Below are 26,753 nucleotides of genomic sequence, written 5' to 3'. Positions count from 1 at the left end.
TTGTTTGCATGCCGTGACACCACTGATACAATCTCTGCAAACACTGTATTGAAATAACCCGTTAATTCTCGATTTTTTTCTGATAATTTTTATTACGAGATTGTTATATTATTAGAAATTGTTATATGGAAAAAAGTAATATTGCAACTTGGGAGATTGAGATGTTGTGAGTTGAGATGTCTCGATTTTTTTCTGATAAATTTTTATTACGAGATTGTTATATTATTAGAAATTGTTATATGAAAAAAAGTAATATTGCAGTTTGGGAGATTGAGATGTTGTGAGTTGGGATGTTGTTATTATACGAGTACTTTCAATACATGGCTCTTCATTGTGAAATGGTTAAGTCCTTATCCACTTTTTCCTAGCTATTTCCCCTATCCCCATTATATCTCCTATTTCCTTTCATTGGCCTTACTTCTCATAGTTCCTATATGAGTACTGTCCAACTTCATTGTATATTGTTTTTGTTTTGAATTTTCTACCATTAATGTGTACTCTATTCTATCTGGAATCATTTTGTGTTTCTGAGAGATCTGTTTATTCATCACGAGTAACTCGTCCATGAACTAATTTGTTCATCGCTTCAATTTTTATTTTTCAACTATCAAATACCCTCTATTTCATTTCAACACTACATCTATCTAATTACCAATCGCATGATCTGCTGCGACTTAAAAGCTCTGACACCAGACCTGAGCCAGCCTATACTCGACGATACTATTATTATTATTATTACTAAGTCCATAACATAAAAGAATTCAAATTCAAATTTATCACATTTCAAATTCAAATTTTGAAGTCACAATAGAATAATAGAGTTAATATTGTTGTGACAGCAGTATTAATGTTGTGGTGCAGTACTCTCTGTTGCAGACTGTGGTGGAGGCCTGCCAAAAGAAGAGGAACTGCCGCCTGCAGCCGGCGCCCAACACCACCTGCCCCGGCACGCATCACTACGTCGAGCTCGCCTACAAGTGTCGACCTTGTAAGTAAACGCCAAACTCCTAAAAGCCTTTACAGTGAAAGAATAATGTAGTTCCTTGTTCTTTGTGCAGCCTCCAAACAGCCCAAATGGATGGATGCCTATCTATAGTCTAAATGGGTGAAGATATCTTACCAAATGGGTCCATCCTAGATGTTTGCCATTGTTGTCTCTCTTGCATGTCTCTCTTGTTGCGCTCTCTCTTATTGAGGGAATAGCGATGGATGAGGTGGAGGTGTAGTGGGATGATGAGGAAGAAGAGGAGAAAGATGGAAAGGAGAAGTAGTAGAGGGAGGAGTTGAAGATGGAGTAGAGGGTGGTGGTGAAGAAGGAGATGAAGAAGGGGAAGGAGGAGTAGGAGGAGGAGGAGGAAGGAGAATGAAGAAGGAGGAGAAGGAGGAGGAGGAGGAGTAGGAGGAGGAGTAGGAGGAGGAGGAGGAGGAGGAGGAGAAAAGGAGGAGGTGAAGGAGAAGAAGGAGACGAAGAAGAAGAAAAAGAAGAAGAAGAAGAAGAAGAAGAAGAAGAAGTAGGAGGAGGAGGATTAGAAGTAGAAGTGGAAGACAAATAAGAAGAAAAAATGAGAATAAGAATGAGAATGGGAAGAAGAAGGATGAGGAGTAGGAGTTTTAAATTTAGTGTAGTGTATACTTATGTGACTGTATGTATGCATTTGTACAACGAACAAATAAATTTGAATTTGAATTTGGAGTGAAAGATGAAGAAGAAAAAGAAAAGTGGGAAGAAGAATAAGTTGGGAAGAAGAGAGAAGGGTAGGAGCAGGTGCAAGAGGATGATGAGAAGGTGGACGTGGAATGATGAAAAATGATGAATGATGTTGTAATAATGGAGGAGGAACCTGGGAAGAATAAGGAGGAGAAGGAGGAGTAGGTGAGGAAAAACCGGAGGAAATAAAAAATAGGGAGTTTTGAGATGAGTAGAGTGAGTAGAGTAGAGTAGAGTTTTGAGTGGAGAAGTATACAGATTGTACCAGGATTTTATTGTTGAGGTCAATCTAAATTTACATAATGATCGATTCAATGATCGATTTTCATAATGATTAGATTCGAGAAAATAATTTGAGAAAATTTTCAAAAAACTACGGGTTTCTTGTCCTTGAGGCTTAATTGATAAGCATAATTTTTTTCCATTTTGTAAAAATATAAAATAATGTGTTACAAGATCTCAGATAATGTAAACAATATACATCATCATAATTTGATACCAACAGCGTTCGGTTTGACTTTAAAGATTGAAAATGTACATTGTATGATACTGGAATGAGAATTTCAGAAGTCATATTATATTAATTCACAGTCCATAACAGATAATAATTGAAGCAAAACATGGGTTAAGACTGAAAATGCTCACGTTGTACTTGAAAGCACAAGTATGCTCTTAAAGACTTCGAGTTTTGGGAGTGATAAAAAATAAATACTACGAATGGATTGGTATCATTATATTATTCATAAGGTGACTGATCGATTATTCAGGAAGGGTAGTAAGCGTCTCCATGAATAAAATATATACTGTCTTCACACCTTAGACAAGAAAGTGCTCACTTTTAGAGGAAATTCCACGTCTCTGTGAATGTATAAGTTATTCGTAACCCATGTTCAACCAACTAGAGTAATATAATATGATACTGTATATATATCCGTCTAGTTCCAGTTTGGTCTAGCATGCAATTTTTAATCAATAATAATTCGAGACGAAAGTTGAGAATAAAAATTCACAAGTCAGAAGAATAAGAGAGAAAAATACCATAATTCTGGCTGATTTGAAAAAAAAAACACTTAACGTGATTCTAAGAATTGCCAATGCTCTTTCCTCACTGATGAACAATTTCACTTATATTTTTAATTTTTCTCAGCTTATTCTTACGTTTGCTTTTTTGTATTTGATTATAGCGGCTACTCTTCAAACAACGAAAAGCTTCTTCAGAAAATAATTTGAAACTCCTATACACTGGAGAAGAATCTGTGAATCTTCAAAGGATCGATATAACATTGCTTGTCTCCCTTGTTTTCCCTTCAGCCTGTCCTTCAATAAATCATGAATAACCTACTCAAATGAAAATATTTTCAAATACTGCATATGAAAGAAATTGTTTGCTGCTTCATTGGGAACACAAACCATACTAATTTTGTTAAACGTCTATGAATTCATTCACCAATGGACTGCAATTTGGGATTTGCGAACTTCATTGTTCATGCTAGTCGGATTGATTCGAATCCAATTAAATCATCGTGACACGATCCTTTTATCTGCAGCTTTGCTTTTTTGCAGACCAATCCATTGGAATGAGCCACAAAAACTTAATTGATTTCTCATGCCTGTTCAACAATAAAATGTTGGTACAGTGGCACTGTAGGTTCTAAAGTACTGAGTTTTCATTACTAACTACCAATTGAATTTCCTGTGGTATCGCAAGTCGTAATTCAACTGTACAAAATCCCCAATTCAATACAGATAGGCTACCTCAAAAAGTAAGATTGGAGCTATATTCATATATCGATAATAATAGACTCTCTAATCTCGTAAACTTGAATGAAGCCCAAGTAAAAAACTACAGCATTTCATTTATCAAAATTAATCTATTTGAGGTTATCATTATCACGTACATGTTTTCAAGCAGCACCAGTCAGAATGATATGGATAAGAAATATTCTTATAGCCGTGTGAACACCACTGCGACTCCAATGACGGCTACTGGAATGGCAGAATTTGAAAAATGTTGAAATCTTGCCGTCACCGACATGCGAATTGCGACGAATTACGGAAGGCACAGAATGAAGCTGCATCCAATCGATCAGCTTTTCCCATCAACTAAGACTATAGGAAAGAACATTGCAAAATATTATTTCAATTGAAATAAAATGTCTCATTTTCAATAATTCTTGAGAGATATCCCACCATGTCATCATTCAAGGGAACTCAATTTCTCTATCTCCATTTTCACGCGATTCAGATCGAGTCAGTCGCCCGATGATCGTTTTTTGAAGCGGATGTGATTATAATCGTCCGGGCTCTCTTTTTTGCGTACTGATAGTCTGTTGGTGGAAAACGTCTAGTCTGAATGCCTCCTAGTCTTTTTCGATTCTGAATTGGTTTATTTGGAAAATAATATTCTCTCTGCTGCCAAGATCATGTATAATCGAGATTCAGTTTTTGAAATTGAAATTCAGTTGAAATGTAAGCTTGATTTCGTCAAACAATGTATGTCAGGAGATCGATGATCAAGCTCTGATTATTCCACAGTCTCTCTATATAAATGCTTCAATTTCAAAGTGGGATCCAAGTGACAGAACATTTGAGAAGAGTTATTGAAATGAGCATCTACATAGTGAAATCAATGGAAAATTCTTGGAGTTTGAGACTCATAATATTATATCTTATTCTTTACATTGTATGTTGTGCTTAGAAATTCAACCATTACCTAATAATGAAATAAGATTTTGTGAGCTATACCATAGATGAAGGATAAGTAAGTAAGGATAAGTAACTATATTATTCTTGTCTCTGGCTATACTTAATGTTCAGAGTCCATCAAATTATTTTCATAGCGACATTCTTAAAAGTATCTTTTCTAATAGTCTCTCAACGAAGCAAGTGTTAACAATTAATAATAATCGAGAATCTGTGGATACCGATACTTCGCAGTAAGAGAATCAATAAGGTAACTTACCGCTGAAGTATGCAGTCTGAGAAGGAATCTAATTAAATTCAAGTATTTTGGTGTGGAATCTATTGTGGAGCGAGGGGAATTGTTTTACTGGATAGCCGGAGAATAGTTCTCTGACAGTGATCGATCAGGCACGAGGATTGATATTGAATATCTACGATAGTAGAGGCAGTCCATTATTTTCATGGAGTAGTGTAGTAGAAGTGTATAATGCTAGTCATACCGATAATGCTTGAACAAATAGATTTTTAGCCTCGAATTTCAATCTCTACTACCTGAAAATACTACTCAAAATAAACTGTATTATTTTGGTATAAAGTATTTTAAAGTATTATAATAATATATTTAATAATAATAATCCTTTAAATGTCATTAAGCGGGTTTACCCATGGATGAGACCTAGTGAAATCGAATTTTTATATCATAAACCTACTATGTTCCAAATTTCGTGAGAATCGTTAAAGCCGTTTTCGAGATCCGTTGAACATAAATATCCAGATATGAATGAATAAAAATATAGAAATTGTTCACTTAATATAATAGGATAGTATATATAAAGTATAGTAATAAAGTATAAAGTATCACCTCAGAGTATATCATTATTACTTCAACGGACTTGAAGACTGGCAAGAATTTGTTGGCAATTTCTCAGTGTTTCTCGTACTGAATAGAAAACAACAATTTTGTTGAAAACGAGGACACCCACAACTTGACGACAAAATGTTGCTTTCTGTTTTTTAAGGAATTGAATAAAAGGTGTCGCAATATTTTGGATACTCAGTTGTCAACTCTGTTTTAAACGCCACTTAACCTTTCAAAGTCTACTTGGAAAATTTGATGAAATGCTTAAGAATTGCAAAGATAAATTGGCGGAAAGAAACCCTCTAAACTCTCAGCCCTGCGTTCCAGCTGAACCTGTGAATTTGAACTTTCCTAGCTCAGTCGTTCTTGGAATAAATATATCTCTTCTATTGCATTTTTATTATTGAATACACTTCTCAGTAACATGGAATGAATGTAGGAGTGGTTGAATTCAGTAGTCAATGCCTCCAAAACCAATGTGCTGTCTGATGGATTGATTAGTCACCATTTTACCTTCACAGCTTACTACCAATCGGAAGCGAGCTGCTTGAGAACGTCACATGAAAGTCATTGTCCAATGAGACGGCTTGTTGAAATTGGAGCGAAGCTCATACTCTAATATTTTCCTTTGTGTCTTGAGCTAGTTCTACCTTTCCCCGCTAGAGTTAATTTTTTCTGAAATACTAAATAGAGAACATACTAGTGTATTTTTATAACACCTATTTGAAGACTAATAAGCTATTCTATTTTGACTAAAATTGATGAGAATATTGTTTGTGAAAGTAAAAACCATTGGTTAAGCCTTCTTATTGGTCAAGGATTGGATTGGAGATTATTTTTAGCATAAAATGATACAGTATTCTGCTTTTGCACTTCCATTTGAACACTTTAGCACTAAACTAATTTGTGTGGCTTTCTGCGTTGAGCAGATGGTTTGGTTCCACGTTCACATGTTGATGAAGTATTTTCTCGTGTTTTTGTGCGAATCTTTGGATTTGACTCATCACTGTCGCCACTCCCAGGGCGCGGTGGAGATCACAGTTCCTGATGTACCAAGGAGCGTCTACACAACTTCTGAGTACGTTATTCAGAAGCTGTGTAGACGCTCCTTGGTACATCAGGAGACAAATCAAATCAAATTTATTGCCAAATTCATATAAATAATTCACAAAACATGGAAAACAAAATTCAGTTTCATACATTAGAAACTTACTAACAAAAATACAAAAGCTTTTATTGAAACTGAATAATAAAATATATAATATTTTTGGCGTTACAAGCAAAACAAAGTTTGTGCGCTAGCAACGAGCATTCAGTAAACACTCCAATTTGAGAAAACTAGAAAAAAGTAACTGTAGAAACAAAAAAAATTTAGCAAACACCTCAAACAAAAAATTAGCATACACTTTCAAAAAATAAAAAGAAAAAACATGATAGTGGAATAGTTCATAGTATAAACATAAACGTAAACAAAATATAATTCGTTAAACAAATATTCATTCTGATATAATTATCAAGAGTTTGAAATTAGTGCAGGATAACATTATATAAATTGGGCTCAGTTTGAGAGACAACTTTTAATAGTAAAGGGGGGAATAATTAATTTGAATCAGTGCAGGATAACATTATATAAATTGAATTTAGTTTGATAGACAACTTTCAGATAGTAAAGGGGGAAATAATTTGAATAAATCATGATAATAAAGAATTGATGAATGCCTAGAGTTGAAATATTTTGACTACAACATTCTCGGTCTTGATTCAGTTCTCAATTTTTGTTTTAAGTGCTTTAGAGGGTTTTATTTTTATAAAATGTTCTGGAATAATATTTATTAGTTTATTCACTATGTAGTTGAATTGTCTTCTGCATATAGTTAAGTCAGTTCAAGGAACAATATATCTGCAGATCTGAAATATAATTAGTTTGATGCAGTGTAAAGATATCTGTATGATTGCTGATATATTTAATTAGAATTCTAATATGTAGCTGTCTGACTGTCATAGCTCCAAATTCCAGAAAAAGTTGGTGACTAGGGTATCGCCTGGGCACTCCCCAGGCTGCCTTGAGAATACACTTTTGAATAGCATTCAATTTTTTAAAATGTGCATTGAGAGCGCCAGAAACAAACTAGTGTGTCTCTAAAAAGAACAATAATTATGAAGTGCAACGTGATAATTATGATGTTCAAGAAATCAATATAAATCGCCTACTATAAATTTTTCGAATATGCTTTAGTAGAGTGTAGCTTTACTAGAGCGGAAAAAATTATGGGCCTCGGGCAGCATTCATTTTTTAGGAATTCATTTATTAGGATAGCATAAACAATACAATGATCGGAGAAGTAAAAACAGGCTATTGCCCAAATAAGTGAATATTGGTTAATCTGGCCATGTGAAAAGTATGATTTATATACTGTAGAACATGATGGTCCCATTTTAGTAAATACGAAAACATAAAAATTATGTTTATATTACGTTTAGATATTATTTTATATAACTCGAGTCATTTGTTCAATAAATTGTTATCTTTCAAATACATTTTTGTAATTGCCAAGCGAAGTTTCTTAGCGTCTGTATCAACGCCTGTAATCTATCACTGTATATTATTGTAGTCTACTGTGGACTACAGCCTTAATACTGCGCGGCTAGAGTCGTTACAGAATTCGCCAAGGAATTGGACCTTTAGGTTGATTTCCTTGAGGAAAAACACTGGATTCGCTCTCAATGTTCTTTTGATCGACTACTGTCGTTGAACCCAATAAATTCTTAAAAGAGAGATCAACTTTATACTGTCAATACACCTCTCGTACCAACATTTCCCATTCATACATTATTGACTGTTTGAAGCAAATCCAAATATAGATTTTAAAATTAATTCATCCTGAAGATGATGGCTTTTGTTTCATTCCTGTTCTAGAAAGATTCACTATCTAGTCTCGACTAACTATCCAATTGAATATGAAGACTGACTGACGGAAGTAATGTTAATATTTCTTATTCATTTACTTAATCATTCAGAATCACTTTTAGAAGAGTACCACAGGCTTTATTACGCCTGAAACGGTTTTAATTATTATAATTTATGCAACAGTCCAAATGTAGCTAGGTTATGTGTCACTTAATAACTAACAAACCTCTACAACTAAAATGACTTACTAAATTTTTTATAGAAAAGAATATTATGATCACTCCGACACATATTATTATTGTGGGGTATCATAATTAGAACTAAGTTTAGTTTTAGCAGTTTTTGTATGTATAATATAATGATTATGTATATGTTATGTCAATAAACTCCTCTGGTTGCAACTCATTGGCAATCAGAGAAATTATTACTATTATTATACTTCAACATTTTCCAATCACACACTCCAATTTAAAATTCAAAACACATAAAAATAATTTTTAATTGAAAAAATACTTCTAAAATGAGTTGAAGCAATTACAAATAGTTATAAATATATAAATTATCTAGTTATAAACAAATTGAAATTGGAGGATGATACTGATAGAGTTCTCTTTCATTTATTATTATGGTATTTTGAAACTGTCGATTACACTTTTTGACAGTTATTCTGTAAAATATATGCAATCACAGAACAAGTGAATTCGCACGTTATTTTACAAATAACTGATTGTTAGTTGCTGTTCACTACATTTCAGAGATCTGATGTTCCTCCAACTTTTGTCTATCATCAAAATAAATATCAACTTTATTCTTGATTCATGTGATATTCGTGAGTTCGTATAGCATCTTATTATATTAAGCGAGCAATTTCTGTATTTTTATATCTAGTTATTTTTATATCTGGTTATTTTTATATCTGGCTATTTTTATATCTGGTTATTTATGTTTAACGGATCTCGAAAACGGCTCTGAAGATTTTCACAAAATTTGGAGCATAGTAGGTTTATGATATAAAGATTCGATTAGGTTCCATCCTTGAGAAAACTCGCTGAACGACATTACAAGGATAATTCATCCTTGGCTGAAACAGCTGTGGATAGTAAAAAGGTGAGTATGTGAAAAATCAAAATATCGCATCCTTGAAATTCATAAGATGACGTATAGTCAGCTGTGAAATATAAACACGATCATTTCAGAGAATTGTGTTCTGTTTATCAATAAATAATAATAAGGAGCGAAAATCGGTGCCCCGATATTAGTCATCTAAACCACTCTTCATTCAGATCACTGCATTGAAGGTGAATTTCCAAGATTTAGTTAGATGAGTGAAGGTGAGTGTATAGCGAAACATAATTCGCAAGAATTTATATATTGGAAGGGCTGGGCCGGCACCTTGAGTCTAGCGAAGTGTGAGCATGAGGGGCTTAGAAGCCTTAGCGGCCTCATATTAGGAGTGGCATGCTCTGCTCTGCTCTGCGAGAAGCTTCACCGGATTGAGCCGAAGCTTTCTGCTCGACGACATGTTCAATGGAAGCTACAGTGACAGATTTGTGTCGGTGGATTCGGCTGGCATTTTTCCAAAATGGAATTCTATTAATCAGGGAATCCTGGGGCATATCCAACGGCGTAGTCTATCCATTCCTTTTCAAAATTGATGAATGATCGCCTCAGGAGGAACGCGCCAGGGTGCTGATGTTTCTATTGAAATTCCAAGAGACAAGTACATCATTTATAGTATATCGCTCAATATCAATTGGAAAATCATTCAATTACTAATGTCATTTAATTCGCTCTTCTGCTATAAAATTATATAATATGACAGACGCTATTGATTACTGCTGACACAACAAAAGAGATAAAATTATTCAGGAATAAATAATTATTCATAATAAGAAAACAAATTCTACTAATTTTATTAAATAATTATTCGTTTATATTCTTGAAACATATTCTAGTATCAAAATTGGTAAAACAGTTTAGTGTTGAGCCTATTTTCCCTTTCCCAATTATTGTCATAATATGTGCATGTATGGATGGATGAATTTTCTATTTTCAATTTTAGTAGTTTTATCTTCTAATGTAACATTTAGGTTTTTCAATACGTGTAAAGAGAATAATTATAAGAGTGGAATCCTTTTCTCAAGTTACAATTTCACAGGTTATCTTAGATTGAACTGAGGAGGGTTCTGGTTGATTCAACAAAATATTAAGTAGTTTTGAAAAAATACAAGAAAATTTCTCATATTCAATAATATTGAAACAAACATATTATGAAACAGACAAGAAGCATTGTATTGCAATTTTATATACGAGTATGATGGGAAATATGATTGGAATATTTTGCATGATAATGGAGACGTCCAGATTCATTCAAATTCACTTTTATTTGACGTCCATAAAGGTTTTCCAACCCAAATTGTATATGCTTCATAATATTCATGTTGAATTCTCTCATTAGTTACTTGAAGAAGTACTGCCGGTACGGTAATCAACTGATCAATATCAATCAGTTCTGTCCTGTAAACAATGCTTATTTTTGAAAGTAAATATTTTTTAAGGGCTTGCTTTCCTGTAACTTCCTATAGGCTAACATAATAAGGTTTCAGTATATTATTCTTCAAGAATATCCCCGTAATGATATTTAAAATATTAATATCCCACATCATAAATCATTACTCATGAGAAGTTGAAACCCATTGGCATCACTCTCGGGAATTATCCTGCGATGTATTTTCCATAACTAACTTATCTAATTCAATCGATATTCTATCAAGCGGTTTCCTTTGGAAGCTACCTTGAAAAATCTAGAATGTTTTATACTGTTCGTGATTTACACTTAGCATTTGACATTTATTGACTGACAATATACAATAATATGTAAATTTTACACTGTTACAGTCGAGTTTCGAAGCAAGATAGTCTGTGAGAATGAAGTTCTGCAACTACAGTGCAGTCCCAACTTGAGACTCGCTGTATATGCAGCTACTTATGGGAGAACGCAGTACGAGAGTATTCTCTGTCCTCAGCCGCAGGGAGTCAAGGAAGAATGTGAGTTCAATTATCAGAAGTAACAGAAATTCATTGATTTTGATGATGACCCGTCGATCAATATGAATATCCTTCCAATTTATGAATATCCTTCCCCCATCAAAGCTACTTTGTGCTATCAAAAGAGCACTTGCGCTTTGGAACACCATTTTTTTGTATGCGTTGTCAGAGGCGCTTACTCACGGGGTATTGGTATTGAGAGTATGAGGGTGCAAGCTATTTCTACTTCCTGTCCATTCGAAAGTCAATCATTTCTCTTTTGCCCCATAACCTATATTTTTGCAATACATGTGTATACATGCAGAAGAATGAACGAATAATTACTTCTTTTTTTTCAAATTCAAATTTATTTATTCAAGTAAGTCACAATACATTCTGGTCTATAGACGAATCTACAATAAATTACAGTATAACAGCTAATTAAACAACAAATTTCACATATTATGAAAACTTATTAATTACAATGAAGATTGAATGGAACATTAGAATATTGATAATATAGTATTGTAATGTAACTACACAAATCAGCGGTTTTTCAACCAATTAATTACTACCGTACCATTATATTATACATACTGTATCTCAAGGATAAAACATAATGATATTTTCCAATGTATATTTTCAAGCTAAAGTGTATCTACTAACAGTTTTGAATTGGAAAATAAAATACATATGATTCAAAGGATATTGTATCAAGTGGACCACATCCATGAATTGAACAAAGTTTATCAAATTTTTGTATGAACTTATTGCACATTAGACATTCTATGATCGATTGAACAGTAATTGATTCTAGTGTGACAAGTTAGGCTTATGGTTTTGATGAACAATGAATGAAATCAACGTAGTTGTATTATCAAAGCACATCATGCATCTCGAAACCTAATATCGAAGGTTTATAGTTTGTAAGATTTGAGAGAGCTTTGCTTTATAAGTAATTGGAGGTACAATTGCTCTATGCTTTCAAAATCTTCCGTGGTTATACTGAATTACTATTCACATTTGCTACTCCATTCTAATAATTCAAAATCTCAATGAGTTGACATTTATCTATAGATAATTCACTAAATCTTGTCATTTGCAGCTTGCTCCAGTTCCTATTCTACAGATATTGTAATGAAATTTTGTCACGGAAAACGGCGCTGTACGCTTTCGGCTGACTCTGCAACATTTGGAACGCCTTGCCAAAAGGAATCAAGGACTTACCTCAAAGTGTCTTACGCCTGTGGTGAGCAATAATTTACGTAATACATTCCACGATTCAAAGTTTTCGAAAATCTATTCAATAATATAATGGGCTGGTCAACTATTGAATCCCAGGATCGTAGGATCCAGTATAGATCTGGATTTTTTTCTCATAGAGGCTTTGAATATTAACTGTTGTATCTGATATAAACAAACATCTCATCCACTATAGTGTGGTCCATTTTATAATGGCAGTGGATAAAGATAGAAGAATAGCGATGCCAATTCTCTGCATTAATTAATTATATTTCTACACCGTCAAAAACATAATTGTAATTGTTGTGGACCTAGAAAAGGATAGTACCACCGGCTTTGTCGGATGATAGACAAGGATAGCAAAACCGAAGTTGATCAAATACTGTCATTATAACGTGGACCGCATACTAGGACTGATGTTGTTGGGGGATGAGTATCGTAGTTGTGTGTTTCTCAAGTTGAAAGGATAATAATTGCGGCTGGTGATGCAATAAGTTACGAGTTGATTCTATCCAACTTCAAGCAAGATGATCTTGACCTAATCACGAATAACGATAAAAATAGTAATAGAGAGGTTATCGATGATATGAATAGGGGGGATGAAAAACACAGTATATTATATAGAATACAATAAAATTTTGGAAAAATTACTCGGCTTTGTTCACTTGTAACGATCTCTTAATTAATGAAATCATGGAACGCTACTTAAACACATAGCCTGAAGATCATCATAATGAGATCATGGGCTTCAGCTTCATTCACTATTCTGATTGATATGCACAACGTGTTGGCGTGTGGAAGGCTTTGAAGGTCCATTTGACTACTCAGTCATTCCATTTGCAACTACCATATCATCATATATCATCATGCCACTCTGTAATTGATGTGGTGATGCTATAAATGATCAGTAACACGGGTCCTGGTAGGCCTAGTTCCACAAAAATGCCTAGAATGATCAAAGCTTCAATAAATGTTCTCTTCAATATTACATTATTAGTTTTAGAGAAAACTAATGAAACACTTGATATGGTGGAATCAACATTTATGATGGATCCCGGAAATTATATATGTTATAGATTTTTAAGCTGTGGTACTGTATTGATAAATCACCAATTACAATATACATTCATCAATTAATAATATTTTTGGAAAAAAACAATAAAACTTGTTGTGTACTTATTTTTATGTACTTGTTGTGTAGACTCAAGTCTACATTATTGATATGAGTCCCCTATTTTAAGATCTCCAGACAAGAGTGAAATTTAATTAGTTCACAAACTTGACTTTCATTCAATCATCAACTGGTTGAAGTGATGGTAGAGTATTACTGTCATCCTAGCCTATCTCATTCTCTGTTTATTGCTGACAATGTCGATGTTCGCTTGTTCGTGAGTAATGGGAAGAGTGCGTGGTTGATTAATGAGATGATTAAACGCATGTACGTTTAGGCCTACTGGCGGGATTCGAACCCACGACCAGGCAGTGATAGCAGACTGAAGAGTACATCGTCTTAGTCCACTCGACCAAGCTGACCAATGAGCGAGAGAGGCTTGCTACGGAGTTTCTCTCCAGGAGTAGCCTACCGTGGAAAATAAATTCAATCCTAAACCATTACCAACTCATTCATTCTTCAAGTTTGCTTCTTCTGTTTAGTTCTTCGGTCAATTTTGCAGTAGCCGAATTCCTGAGTTCTATTTATATAGCTTTCATTGGATATTTGGAATGATTATCATTTTAATTTACCTATTAATTTATATAAACACTAGAATATTATAGTAATATTCCGGCAGTTGATTTATTGCAATTTCTTATAAAATCTTCCATCATTACCAACATTTTCAATAAGCGAAGCGATATTTCTATCACTTTGATTACGAAATTGTTTCAATCGATTCATTCCTGGTACCAGTTTCAGATGATTCTCTGTAAATACATTTATTTTATTCATTTATTCAGCCCTACAATATTGGAATAATAGAGAGACACATAACCGGTGCACCCTGTAACTTACATTGTCAAAAATGAAATCTGATCCATCACAATCTCTTCTACCCCAGTAATTCCTACATCAAATCTATTACTATCATCCATTTATTACCATTTTGATTCTCTTCATCCCAATTTGAAAAGATCATCATATTATTCAACGTATATAGAGAGTAAAATGAGTAATATGAGAATCAGTTATCACCATAGTAACGATAGTTTCAATAATAATTATTGTAGTCATAATGACTCTAATAAAAAATTCTCATTTCAGTGCATAAAATTCATTGCATTTGATGATGAAATCGACCAGCACGAATTGAGTATTCTGATAGAATATGCCTTATTGAATACGAAAATCGCGACTAGTATGGGGCTAACTGATGGCTATTCTCGTATCGTGTGTATTCAGCTCATCGGACAATACAGCTTCAAAGCAAGCGGGTTTTCAAAGTAAACTATAGACTCATAGTCTAGGCCTATATTGATTTCTGATACAGTGTGAATCTTATAATATAGATTGTTATCATCAGATCAATTTGTCCGCAGAATAATGTTGATGGGGAAGTATTTCAAGCATTATTTGACTTTGAGAAACGCATAGATAATGTCAAACTGAACTCTTTCAAGCAGAATAAAAGCACAGACTTTATTAATGAAACAGATTGGTTATCTCGATTGTTTTGATTCCCTCATACTTCAATAATATGATTTACTTTACATCCATTTTGAATGCTATTTCTTATCATATTCGTTCTACTTTTATGATTTTTACTTTTCTACACTATGTTCAAACATTAGATCTATGAAAAATCTCCACTTTTCTCATTCAAACTTTCGATAATACGAACTATTGTTAATCCGGAATTTTTCACTGGTCCCTTCAAATATCTAGAGTCGACATTATTTCTCTGAAGTGGTATCAATAAAATAATATGTAGGCTCACTTTAAACAAATCACTGATGCAATAATCTTGAGGTGTGAATTTCCATTAATATAGCTTGAAAGTTGATATGATCAGTTTCTTCTAAATGAGAGAATATTCTCCCCGGGATAACCAACATCATCTCATTCCCCTTTCTCCTTTCCAATCTCATAATTCATTCTCTAGAAAAATAATTTTTCCTCTGTTGGAATAAGTTCTCAAGCTTATTATTCCCCTTGTGGAAAGGCATGCTTTATGATAAAGTTATCGTAAATGAGCCTGGAATACCTTCATAACAAGCTCATGAGATCCTTAGTGAAGTTTGAGAAGCCGCATCACGATGTGAAAGGGAATCAATCACGTGATGCTTATTAGAGACGCACATGGATGAGTTTGTAATGGCGAAAGCGAGTGCTTTATTCATTCATATCAAAGACGAGATATCTTTAAATAGTTTTGTAATTCGAACTTGCCGCATGACTTTTGGAGCGGGCAACTTTTTCAATTAAAGTTAATCAAAGACAAGAAAGTTGACCCAGTGAATAGCGAAGCTAAACGTTTAACTGGCTGGAAAATGTTTTCTTCCATTTTCCGCTTGAACTTACTTCCTGATGTTATTGTAATTAATTCAGATGAGCCTGGACAGTGCATATGCTCTTCCGCAGAGCTAACTCGCTCACCGAGTTGTTTGCTTTCTGTTGTGATAAACAATCCCAACATTATAACAATTCCCCTGCACAATCTGAAATTGTAAACGTCCAAGGAAACCAACTTGGAAAGATGAATTGTTGTGCCCTCACAATCTACATTTCATTATTCAGAATCCGTGCTAGGAGACGATATTTCTATTCGTTTCATCCACGGAAACAGCGAGTAGGAGGAAACTTTCTTCTGACGAGAGAATTCTGATATTCTCTCTCTAAATTACATGCATTTTAATAAACTCTGAAATTAGTATGCAAGAGCATGTGTATACAAATTAGTATTGATGATATTCGATTCACTAGCGAAAAATAAGAACAATATTAAACTCCGGCATCGTTGCTGTATACTCCGATTTAATATCTTTTCCAGCAGTATGCTTCTTGGAAAGAGTTTTCAATGAATGCAATTTCAATTTCATTGCAATTTTTTGCTGCAATTGATCACTATTAACTTATAGGGAGTTATAATCTTGTTGAGAAAAACTTATATTGAACTCTTCGTATACATTGATTGAATACCTTCTTCAGTATCCTATTTTAAAATAGCATTAGTCTGAAGAATGCTGTAGCAAACAAGATTTGTAAATAAATTAATTGAAGAATAATAATTTTGACAGCACCAGATCTTCTATTTTTCATTATATGAGATCGATAAATTGATGGGTTGCAGAATATTCCTCTTAATAGGATAATATTGAAACTTCGCTCTTCTTCTTTGGAATTTGATTTCTTTGAAATTAATAAGAAATTCTGAGAATATGATATTTGGTTCATACTTGACTCTCATTGGATTTTTATGTATATCACAAAGGTAATCGAGTTATACAAAGGCAGAGATTAGTGACGCGTATGTATGTTTGTGATGTATTTATGATGAATAATATGCAAGATATTGATATTCGCATGAATAAATTACTGCTCAAGTTGCTTAGTCCTTGTGCTACCAACCTCACTCGAGTTGGTTATTTGATTAGTTTCATATTATATAATTTATGATGAGTTCGGTGAATATCATCCTTTTAATATAAACCTTGGTGAGTATAACACTGCTATACCGGTTCATGCATCACATAATAACAATAAACAATGTTCCTAGAATCTACTGATCACTTTGGAATTCAGCAGTCACCAATGTCATAGAGTGAATGTAATATGTGAATAACTACATACCGTATTGTTTAAAGCTGTGAAAGTCAAAGATCCAATACAAAATTAATGTGGAGGAATTGCAATTATTGTCAATTATGTTCAACATGATCAAACAAGCATTTCAGATTGATGAAGAAATGAGAAATACAGGAGTGTAGCCTATTTCCAACTAATTCAGACTTTTATTAGATTTCTCCATTGATTTGAATGTGGATTGCACTTACTCATAAGCGCCGTTTGCACACTAAGCTCCGTTTGCGCAGTGTCAGTTCAAACGGAATCTCAGCTTGAGCTGGATTAAATACAGTACGGTACTGTTTTGGTGATGATACGCCATACCGGTACCTCTCGGGATAAAACATAAAATAAAAATGTTTGATCCTTTTATTGTGAATCTTCAACCCTATAAATTTCTCCCTTGCTCCGAAATAGCTTCAAAACACAATTTTTGGGACTATGGCCCGTATACAGATACTTGGTTTGAACGGAGAAATGTAAGCTGTTCCTTTTAAACTCCGTATGAAACACGTATTATGATAAATGCAACCATATCTACAAGTGAACGTGGTTTAGCGTTAAACGTAGTGTTAGAATATGGCCCTTAATCTGAAAAGTTTTCTCTAATCATCATCGAATAATTGAGTAGCGGGACCTATATTGCTACAAAAATACAACTGATTTGCTATAATGTGATTCTTATTTTGAGATTAAATCACCAGATGTTCAATTCAGTTTGAACTTTCACTGTGCAAAAGGCACTAATTGGTAAATTACTAATATTAGCAGAAGTCAGAAATTTAGTGTTGTGTGTTTTTAATGTAGGCCTTGAGTTGAAGCATCGAAATATTATTTCATTATCACTTCAGTTATTTGTACTCTGAGTATTAGAAGTCGTTCAAATGGAGAAAGAGCGTAGTTCATTACAACACAACGCACTTTGTTTCAAGTGCAGGCCGACTACCTAAAGTACCGCAAAACGTCGGTCGACTCATACTGATGATTGATTGCTGTTGCGTGTTATTCAGCCCTGAAATGCGCCCGAGTTACAGGGTGGGTAAACAAAACTACATTGCAGTCGATGCTTTCAAATTGTGCGAATCGTTCTCTTAGCATGGAATTTCATCAACGCGTGAAATACATCATCAGCTCTGCATACATCTCCACTACCACAGCCGATTGCTCTATCTTTACAAATCAAATTGGTTTCGAGTAATGTAAATTCAATGGCGGAAATGTGCACAAACTTGTGGTTCCATGTAACCGGATATATGTGAGTTCCACCGTACATGACAAACATAATCATTAATGGTTCGAAATTCCTGACTCGATTCATATCAATAATTTCTCCCCGTAATAAGCCTCTTATGTACGTGGAAATGCATCGATTTCAGTAACAAATTTATCCAATTCGAAATACAGATATAAGCGTTTTGAAGGAGTACTTATAATTATTTGAGACTGAACCTCCATTTTGTACATCTGATTAATTGGGAACAATCAGCTACTTATAAGATCCGAAACTATTAAACATTTAAGGCTATATCTTTATACTGTACAATATTAACATTGAAAAATGATTATATTTCTGGTGATTCCCATGATTGTTGTCTTTATTTTCTCTCTCAATATAGGAAACAGTTGGCGAAATAGATTCTAGGGATAATCTAAAAAATTTGAGAAATGATTATTGATTCTAATCAAACCTGTGAGCATCAATATACAAAGATAGGATTCCATGATAAAAGAACGAGCAAATAAGTACCAAGCCTAGCTAATCTCAATAAATGGATGATAGGATTTTTGTAGTAACGAATAATTTCCTTCTTTGTCAGGAATTTCTGTATTATCCAATGAAACTTCAGCTCTCTTCATCGTCAGTTTTCTATTACTTTCCCACTTGTGTTATTATTCGAGAAATCAGGATAATATTGTTGTTTCTATATGACTCTTACACTTCTTGGGTATCCGTAACACCCTCTGAGCATCCACAGTAGACAGTAATATTTCTCAGAAACATACTGGCAACATATATTTTATAATTCCTAAGCATTCAATGAAATTGTTCAGTAATGAACTATCATCATCATTATTATGTAGCTCCGCAACATATCAGGACAAAACCATTTGGTCTATGAATCCAGTCAGATTATTATTAGGCTGTATCTCTCTTATTGTACCTATCTGGTACTTCGCACCACTTGAAGTGTGCATTTTAGGCTTGATCTAATCGCGGTTATAATAGTCCAATACCGTAATCTAACAAAAGTCGGTTAAATTTCAATCTTGATTAATTCCACGAGAACCAATCAGAGAAGTCTATATATATATAGCGAGTTTTTGCAACTTCAGTTGTGTCGCTTCTCGCACCCCAATCGCCATCTTTCCTTATCTATCCAGTCTCCTTCAAAGAGACCTCTACTCTCCATTTCAATGTGGACATTGGATACCCATTTCTTTCGCGGTCTTCCACGCCTATTTCTGTTCGCCGGTACCCAATTCCATACTTGCAAAGGAAGTCTTCCTTCATTCATTCTGCGCAGGTGTCCATACCATTTCAATTGTTTCTCTCCAATGACATCCATTATTGTGTTTTTTGCGCTCATTCTCTCTCTTATTATATCATTCCTGATTCGCTCCAGCAACGTCAATCCTAAACTCCTCCTCCAGTACATCATTTCCGCTGAAAGAAGTTTTTGAGTAGTTAATTTGTCCACACACCACACTTCTGTCCCATACGTCATGACTGGCTCAATCATTGCCTGGTAAATATTTTTTTTTTTTTGTATTTTTGGTTATGTTTTTATTCCATAGGATTGGATGTAGTGCTCTTATCATATTTCTTCCCTTCCTTATCTTCCCCATGATATCCACTCTATCCCTTCCATCATCACTAATAACAACGCCGAGGTACTTGTACTCCTTAACATTTCTAATCAATCCATTTTCAGTTTCAATATCCTGTCCTGTGCCTCCGAACTGCATATATTGTGTCTTTTCTGTGTTAACCTCCAAGCCCCATTTTTTGTATTCTTCTATCAATTTTATTATCATATAGATCATGTCCTGATGATCTTCTGCTAAAACTACCTGATCACCCGCGAAGAGGAATGTATGTAACTTGGAATCCTCCAGCTCAATTCCCATTGGGCTGCATTTTTGTGTCCATTTCTTTAGAGCAGTACACATATAAAATTTTGAATAGGGTTGGAGAGAGGCAGGAACCCTGTTTGACCCCTTTGGTTTGAGAAAAGGCTTCAGAGTTTTTATCGCCAATTTTTATTACTGCTTGATTTTCCTTGTACAATGCTTTCACTGCATTTATGAACACATTATTTACGCCTGCTTCCTTCATTGTGAGCCATAATTTCTGTAATGGAACTGAATCAAATGCTTTACACAGATCTATAAAAGTAGCATGCAGTTCCATACCTCTTGCTAGTCGCTTTTCTATTAGATGTCTCAGGGTGAATAGATTGTCCACACAGGAACGGCCTGGTCTGAATCCACTTTGCTCCTCTATTTCTATTATTTCCTGTTCTATTCTATTTTTTAAAACTCTTTCATAAAGCTTTTCAATGGATGATGTTACACTAATACCTCGATAATTATTACAATCCCTTCGATTTCCCTTTTTGTAAATGGAATGTATATATGATATCTTCCAGTCTTTAGGAATCTGATCTCCTTTCAAACACCTGTTAAAAATTTCACACAGCAGTTCCAGCATTCTCATGGTGGCGTTTTTAATTAGCTCGATAGGCAAATCACCTGGTCCTGGGGCTTTATTATTCTTCATTTTAAGCAGTGCTGTTTCTATTTCTTCCAACTTAATTGGCTCTGCTTCTCTTATTACTATTTCCTCCACATCTATTCCTGTCTCTAGATATTCAGTACGGTGCTCTGTCAAAAGATTATTATAATGCTCCTTCCATTGTTCTATTCTTATAGGATTAATTTTTCTTTTTTCATTCAAATTTTTTTTAGATTGTTTATAGTGGCCCAAGCTTCCCTAGACCTAGATCCTCCAATCATTGAGCTTATTTCTGCACATTTTTCATCCCAAGTTTGGTTTTTCGCTTCTATTATTTCCTTTTTCACTGTGTATTTAATTCTATTATAATTTTTCCTGTCTTCGACATCCTTAGATACTAAAAATTTATGATACAGCTTCTTCTTTTCCTCCACCAGATCTTTTAGATCGTCAGTCCACCAATAATTACTGTGTTTCGTTTTTACTTTTGGACCTAATGCTTCCATTGCTGCCTTGTGAATTTTGTTCTTCACATTATCATACATTTCTTCTGCTGTGCCGGTAATGTCATCTTTTAATTTTTGTACCAAACGCAGCTTATAAAGAAAACTTGTGGATTCATTTTTTAAACCATCTATGTTGTATGATGTTGCGATTTCCCCTCTATTGTTCTGTTCCTGCAGTCTTTGTCTCTTATTGTATTTGATATTGACCGGGGCTTTCACAAGACGATGATCCGAACCACATTCAGCTCCTCTCCAAACGTTGACATCGTAAGGTGTTATGGCCGAGTCTTGTTTAATCACTACATAATCAATTATCGATTTCAGATTCCTTGTATTTTGCGTCCAAGTATACTTATGTATATCATTGTGCTGGAAAAATCTGTTCAATATTCTCAGTAAATATTGCTCACACAACTCTATCCATCCCATACCGTTATCATTCACTACATCCTCCCCATGTCGTCCAATTATTCCACTGTATATTTTTTGTCCTAGTCTTCCATTAAAGTCCCCTAATAAGATTATTTCTTGTCTGCTTTTTCTTTTGATCAGTTCCTCAGAGAGTTTGTCAAAAAAAGGCGTCCTTAGTGTTTGCATCAGAGTCATCCGTGGGTGCATAAATACCAAATATCTTCACCTCTCTTCCCCGTATTATCATGTCAACCGTAATAATTCTTTCATCTACAGGATTCCAGTCTGTTATATTTTTCTCCATGTTCTTTCTTACTGCCATAGCTACACCAGCCTTAGCCCTAGCTGATTTATCCACTCCACTCCAAAAGTATAAGTAACCATCTTTGAAGCTATTTCCTTGGCCCTTCTTCTTAGTCTCACTCTCGAAAAGAAGTCTTCTTCTCGAAAAAGTATTCTCTGGTTAGTTTTTGAGAAATTAATCATGGTTAAATTTGAACCGGGCCTTGATGATGAAATCAGCACCAACAAATTTTCTCTCAATTTCAGTGCCACGTAAAATTTTGAAAGACGACTACGAAGACAGACCAGAAGAGGATGAGATGATGTTCGAGATCGATGAGGATGTAAACGACGACTATGATCCGGCCGACGAGATCTTTCTCCCCGGAATCCCGAATGCGTCGTCGAACTTCACGACGAGTGAGCCGCCTTCTCGCGGGGGTGGAGGCGGTGGCAGTGGCGCTGGAGGGGGTGGCAGCTCAAGTGCTCGTCCGCCTTCCAATCACCCAACCGAGGCCAAGTACAAAGGTAAATTGCCAGCTACACAAACGTTCCCGACAATCTCTTCAAACTTCACAAAAGTTCCACACAGACACCCCACGAAATGCGAGCATTGTTATATTGAATTACTGTATTGATGTAAAGTTTGTTTACAACATTATAATGTTTCAAGTAAAAACTAAAACTTCAATCACCGCTATTTCGGATACAAGTATCATAGAAAATTTTTATTGATGTCATCTTTCTTGTTTTGAAAAGGCCTTTGAAATGATGTGCTGACGATTCTTAACACAGTGGGTGTTTACATTTGAAATATTTGAGATACAACCCTCCATTTCTTTAAAAACTAGAACTCCATTCAGCCGCCATTTTGGATAAAAGCATCATAGAATATTTTTATTGATGCCATATTCATTGTTTTAACAAGTCCTTTAAAATTATGTACCACACAATGGGTGTTTACATTTGAAATATTTGAGTTACAACCCCTGAGTCACACCCTTATTAGGGGTTAAAATTCAGTTGTACGTCAAAAGGTGGAGTATTCGACCAACTTATCCTGAAAGTTGCAGTATCATATGTAGGCTACAACTGTCTTCAACTTATTGAAGGGTTCCCGTACATATGACTCACTCTGTATATTTTTGCAAAGTTAATTCTGTAATGTAATGAATAAATGTATTCTGTATGATGAGCCTTTCACCACCTCTTATAGAATTTTTATAGTCTCATTAACATTATTACATGAACTTCCTATGAAAGAGAAGAAGAGCTCTATGTTTAGATGCTTCATTCGTGATTGAATAATAATTCTTTTTCTGCTAATCAATATTGATTGAACAAAGCAGAAAACAAATACAATATCAATCAGAAACTCATCGCCTCCTTATTGAACGGATGCTCACAAATAATACTTTTATTCAACAAACTGATCGGTACTAAAAAGTATAATTCTTAACACTAACACTAGAACTATTGTTGAGATAAAATAGAGATAAAGGAATCAAGTGTTGGGATTCCCAGTTATTTGAAATATTAGTCACCATCCTATTCCACCTGGCTACATGGAATAACAATCATTCATGAAACACACGCACGTTGTGTCAATGATTGGTGAGATTTGATTGTCAAGGCTCCAGCTGGCAGTGTATACGTTTCCTGTCAAGGAAGTATCGTGCATCAATCCAGATTTAGTTAAATGGAGATTCATGGAGCGAGGGAAATGGATTGGTTTGGTAGCCAATCACATCTATTGATCCAATCAATTCACATACTGACACCACATGATACCACGTGATAACAAAAGCCAATTAGTCAAAGTGCTGGGTGATACTACAGTAACTATATTACAGTAGCCTAAATATTATAAAGAAAATAAAAATCTCAGTACCCTTTATTAAAATATTTAATCACAACATGTTTCAAAAACATATGATCAAAATAAGAATCTTCCAGTAGTATTGAATTTATTTATTTAATTCATATTACTTGAAAATGGCATAAATGACCGAAACATGTTGTGATAAAATATTTAAAAAAAAGGTACTGAGATTTTTATTTTCTTTATATTTATATTACAAGTAGCCCTATACAGGAAAGAGATAAATATATTACAGTAGTATAGTCACTGTATGTGATACCTATGTTATCTATGATTTATCTTATTCTATCAAGAATCAGATGATATCAACATGTTATAGTCTACATTATTTATTACTTTCCTTGCCCTCTATTACCATAGGTAAGGAAAGTATTGCTTTCCGAAAAAAATTAAGGTACCCCAATTTGTAAATTTCTATATGTTTCAAGTTCCCCTGAGTTCAAAAAAGTGGTTTTTGGGTATTGGTCTGTATATGTGTGTGTGTGTATGAGTGTATGTGCGTCTGTGTACACGATATCTCATCTCTCAATTAACGGAATGACTTGAAATTTGGAACTTAAGGTCCTTCCAACACAACACGACACGAACAATTTCGATCAAATTCAATTAAAGATGGCGGCTAAAATGGCGAAAATGTTGTCAAAAACAGGGTTTTTCGCGATTTTATCGAAAACGGCTCCAACGATTTTCATTAAATTAATATTTGAATTAGTCATTAATAAGTTCTAACAACTGCCATAAGTCCCATATCTGTAAAAATTTCAGGAGCTCCGCCCCATCTATGCAAAGTTTGATTTTAGATTCCCAATTATCAGCCTTCAGATACAATTTAAACAGAAAATTTCAAGTGGAAAAGATTGAGCATGAAAATCTCTGCAATTAATGTTCAGTAACATTTCCACCTAAAATTGGAAATAAGCTTGAAATCCGAGAAAACGTGATTATTAAATTGCAAACTGTTGGCAACTGTTGGTTCTATTAAATCATTCACTACGAAGAGATAGCAGACCTCGTGAGTTTCCAGCGTTATTGACCTGTCACCAGCTGTCTCATATCTTTGAATAGTAGACTTGAGATGCGAGAGTACACCAGCATCAGGTGATCAATTTTCATAACGGCAAGGAAAGTTGTGTGAGTGCGCCACACTAGATTTTTTGTTTTTATTAATGCTAGAGGTTCGACAGTTGATTGGATGAACAAAGGATTAAATTAAGATAAATATTTTCTTTTCCATCTTCATCCTTTCATGAAAAGTCCTAAAACTCAGCCCAATTATAACTAATCTGATTTTATCACTTCTGTTTTCTACAGAAAATCTTCCAATTTTATACTTGTGCATGGGCATCAGTGCTGGAGGCGCTATACTAACAGCACTTCTAGCCATTGTTGGGAAGTTCATCTGCATTTATCAAAGAGAGAAAAAGAAAAAAGCTCCACCAAAGATGAACATAGCTCTGAACGGTTATGCTGATGTCAGCAATATATCAGGCAGTCTACAGCCAGACTTGTTTCTTGGAGAGGTAAGCCAAAAATTATATCTACTCCAAATTTCAGTAAATCATAGCTTACCATGATAGTAATCAAATTCAATTCAAACCTCTATTCTGAAAACAGAATAATTAGTTTTTGGTACCTATGTTAGAATATTTTTGATAATGATCACCTTCACTACCATTTTCCTTTGCTCTACGATTTGAATGGACTTTTAAAATGCTTATTTTTGGACACTTTTTATAGCTGAATTGGCTAACTGAAATCTATTGAACTAGCCATTTTCTCATAATACTGTTTGGATGAGGACCTTATTTCTGACCGAAGGTGGTTGAAGTTCTGTTTTAGGGAAAGCATCGTATCTCATGAATATCTTGACATTATTTTCAGTTTAATTCGGCACTAAATACGATGGGTACTATTGATAGTGTACTATACGACAGTGTAGTAGGCTACTACCAATAACCTGAAAATATATTGAAATGAAAGTGTTACTCTACTTACAAATCACATCCTATAGAATCCAAGTATAACTTTTTCAAATAGTACTCATCTCATACTTGATCTAATGATAATTGAAATAATGATACTATATTATGTCTATTATGCACAAAATATTAAAGTTCCAACAACATTTGAGTTGAAGATTATGCGTCTGCTCTGGTGAACTTCTTCTTGTCCTAGACTTGAAATAATAGGTACCTATAATGTAAAAAAAAATCAGGGTGTTTCAGAAATAGTGTTGAACATTCTAGGGTATTGTTCTTGGATGATAGGAGACTTCAAATGTCTTATTTGAAGTATCCAAAACTCAGCGATTATCCTTATAGCTGCCATTTTGTTTTTTCACTTAGGAATTTTTATCTAAAGAACGAAATGTATTGATCTGAAATTTGGCATGAATATTTATGCTATGAAAACTCAACTTTAAAAAATAAAATAAAAAATTTTCGAAGTAAATTTTCAAAATGGCATCCATTTTAAATTTTTTATTGTAAATTACAAGAGACGAAAAGGTTAGAAAATTTTATCAAGATCTCAAGGATACCTTATTTATAGAGATTGGTCAAAGAATAATTGCATGCATGACCATGAAAAAACAAGATCATCTGAAAAACATTGTAAAATCAGCTGGATAACCATATGCAGCCATACCAAGTTTTAAATCTCCATCTTAAAAAGGATTTTAATTGAAAATATAATATTGATGTTTAAATAATGGTGAAATTTGTTATTCTT

At 34.2% G+C, this 26,753-nt stretch overlaps 1 protein-coding gene across 2 annotated transcripts in view; it reads left to right on the top strand.

The window, feature by feature from the left end:
- LOC111057066 overlaps positions 1-26,753 on the top strand; it is a 104,807-nt gene that overhangs the window by 66,681 nt on the left and 11,373 nt on the right. For both annotated transcript variants that reach the window (XR_005570552.1, XM_039421711.1), the window contains exons 4-8: positions 862-988; positions 11,056-11,205; positions 12,290-12,433; positions 22,409-22,669; positions 25,335-25,543. Coding sequence is in view for 1 of the 2 variants with exons in the window: in XM_039421711.1 (XP_039277645.1) it covers positions 862-988; positions 11,056-11,205; positions 12,290-12,433; positions 22,409-22,669; positions 25,335-25,543 (891 nt within the window). In the remaining variant the exon portion in view is untranslated. The remainder of the gene's footprint in view (positions 1-861; positions 989-11,055; positions 11,206-12,289; positions 12,434-22,408; positions 22,670-25,334; positions 25,544-26,753) is intronic.

The sequence above is a fragment of the Nilaparvata lugens genome, chromosome 2 (assembly GCF_014356525.2).
Source record: "Nilaparvata lugens isolate BPH chromosome 2, ASM1435652v1, whole genome shotgun sequence".
NCBI lineage: Eukaryota > Metazoa > Arthropoda > Insecta > Hemiptera > Delphacidae > Nilaparvata > Nilaparvata lugens.
This window is presented reverse-complemented; position numbering and strand designations above follow the sequence as displayed.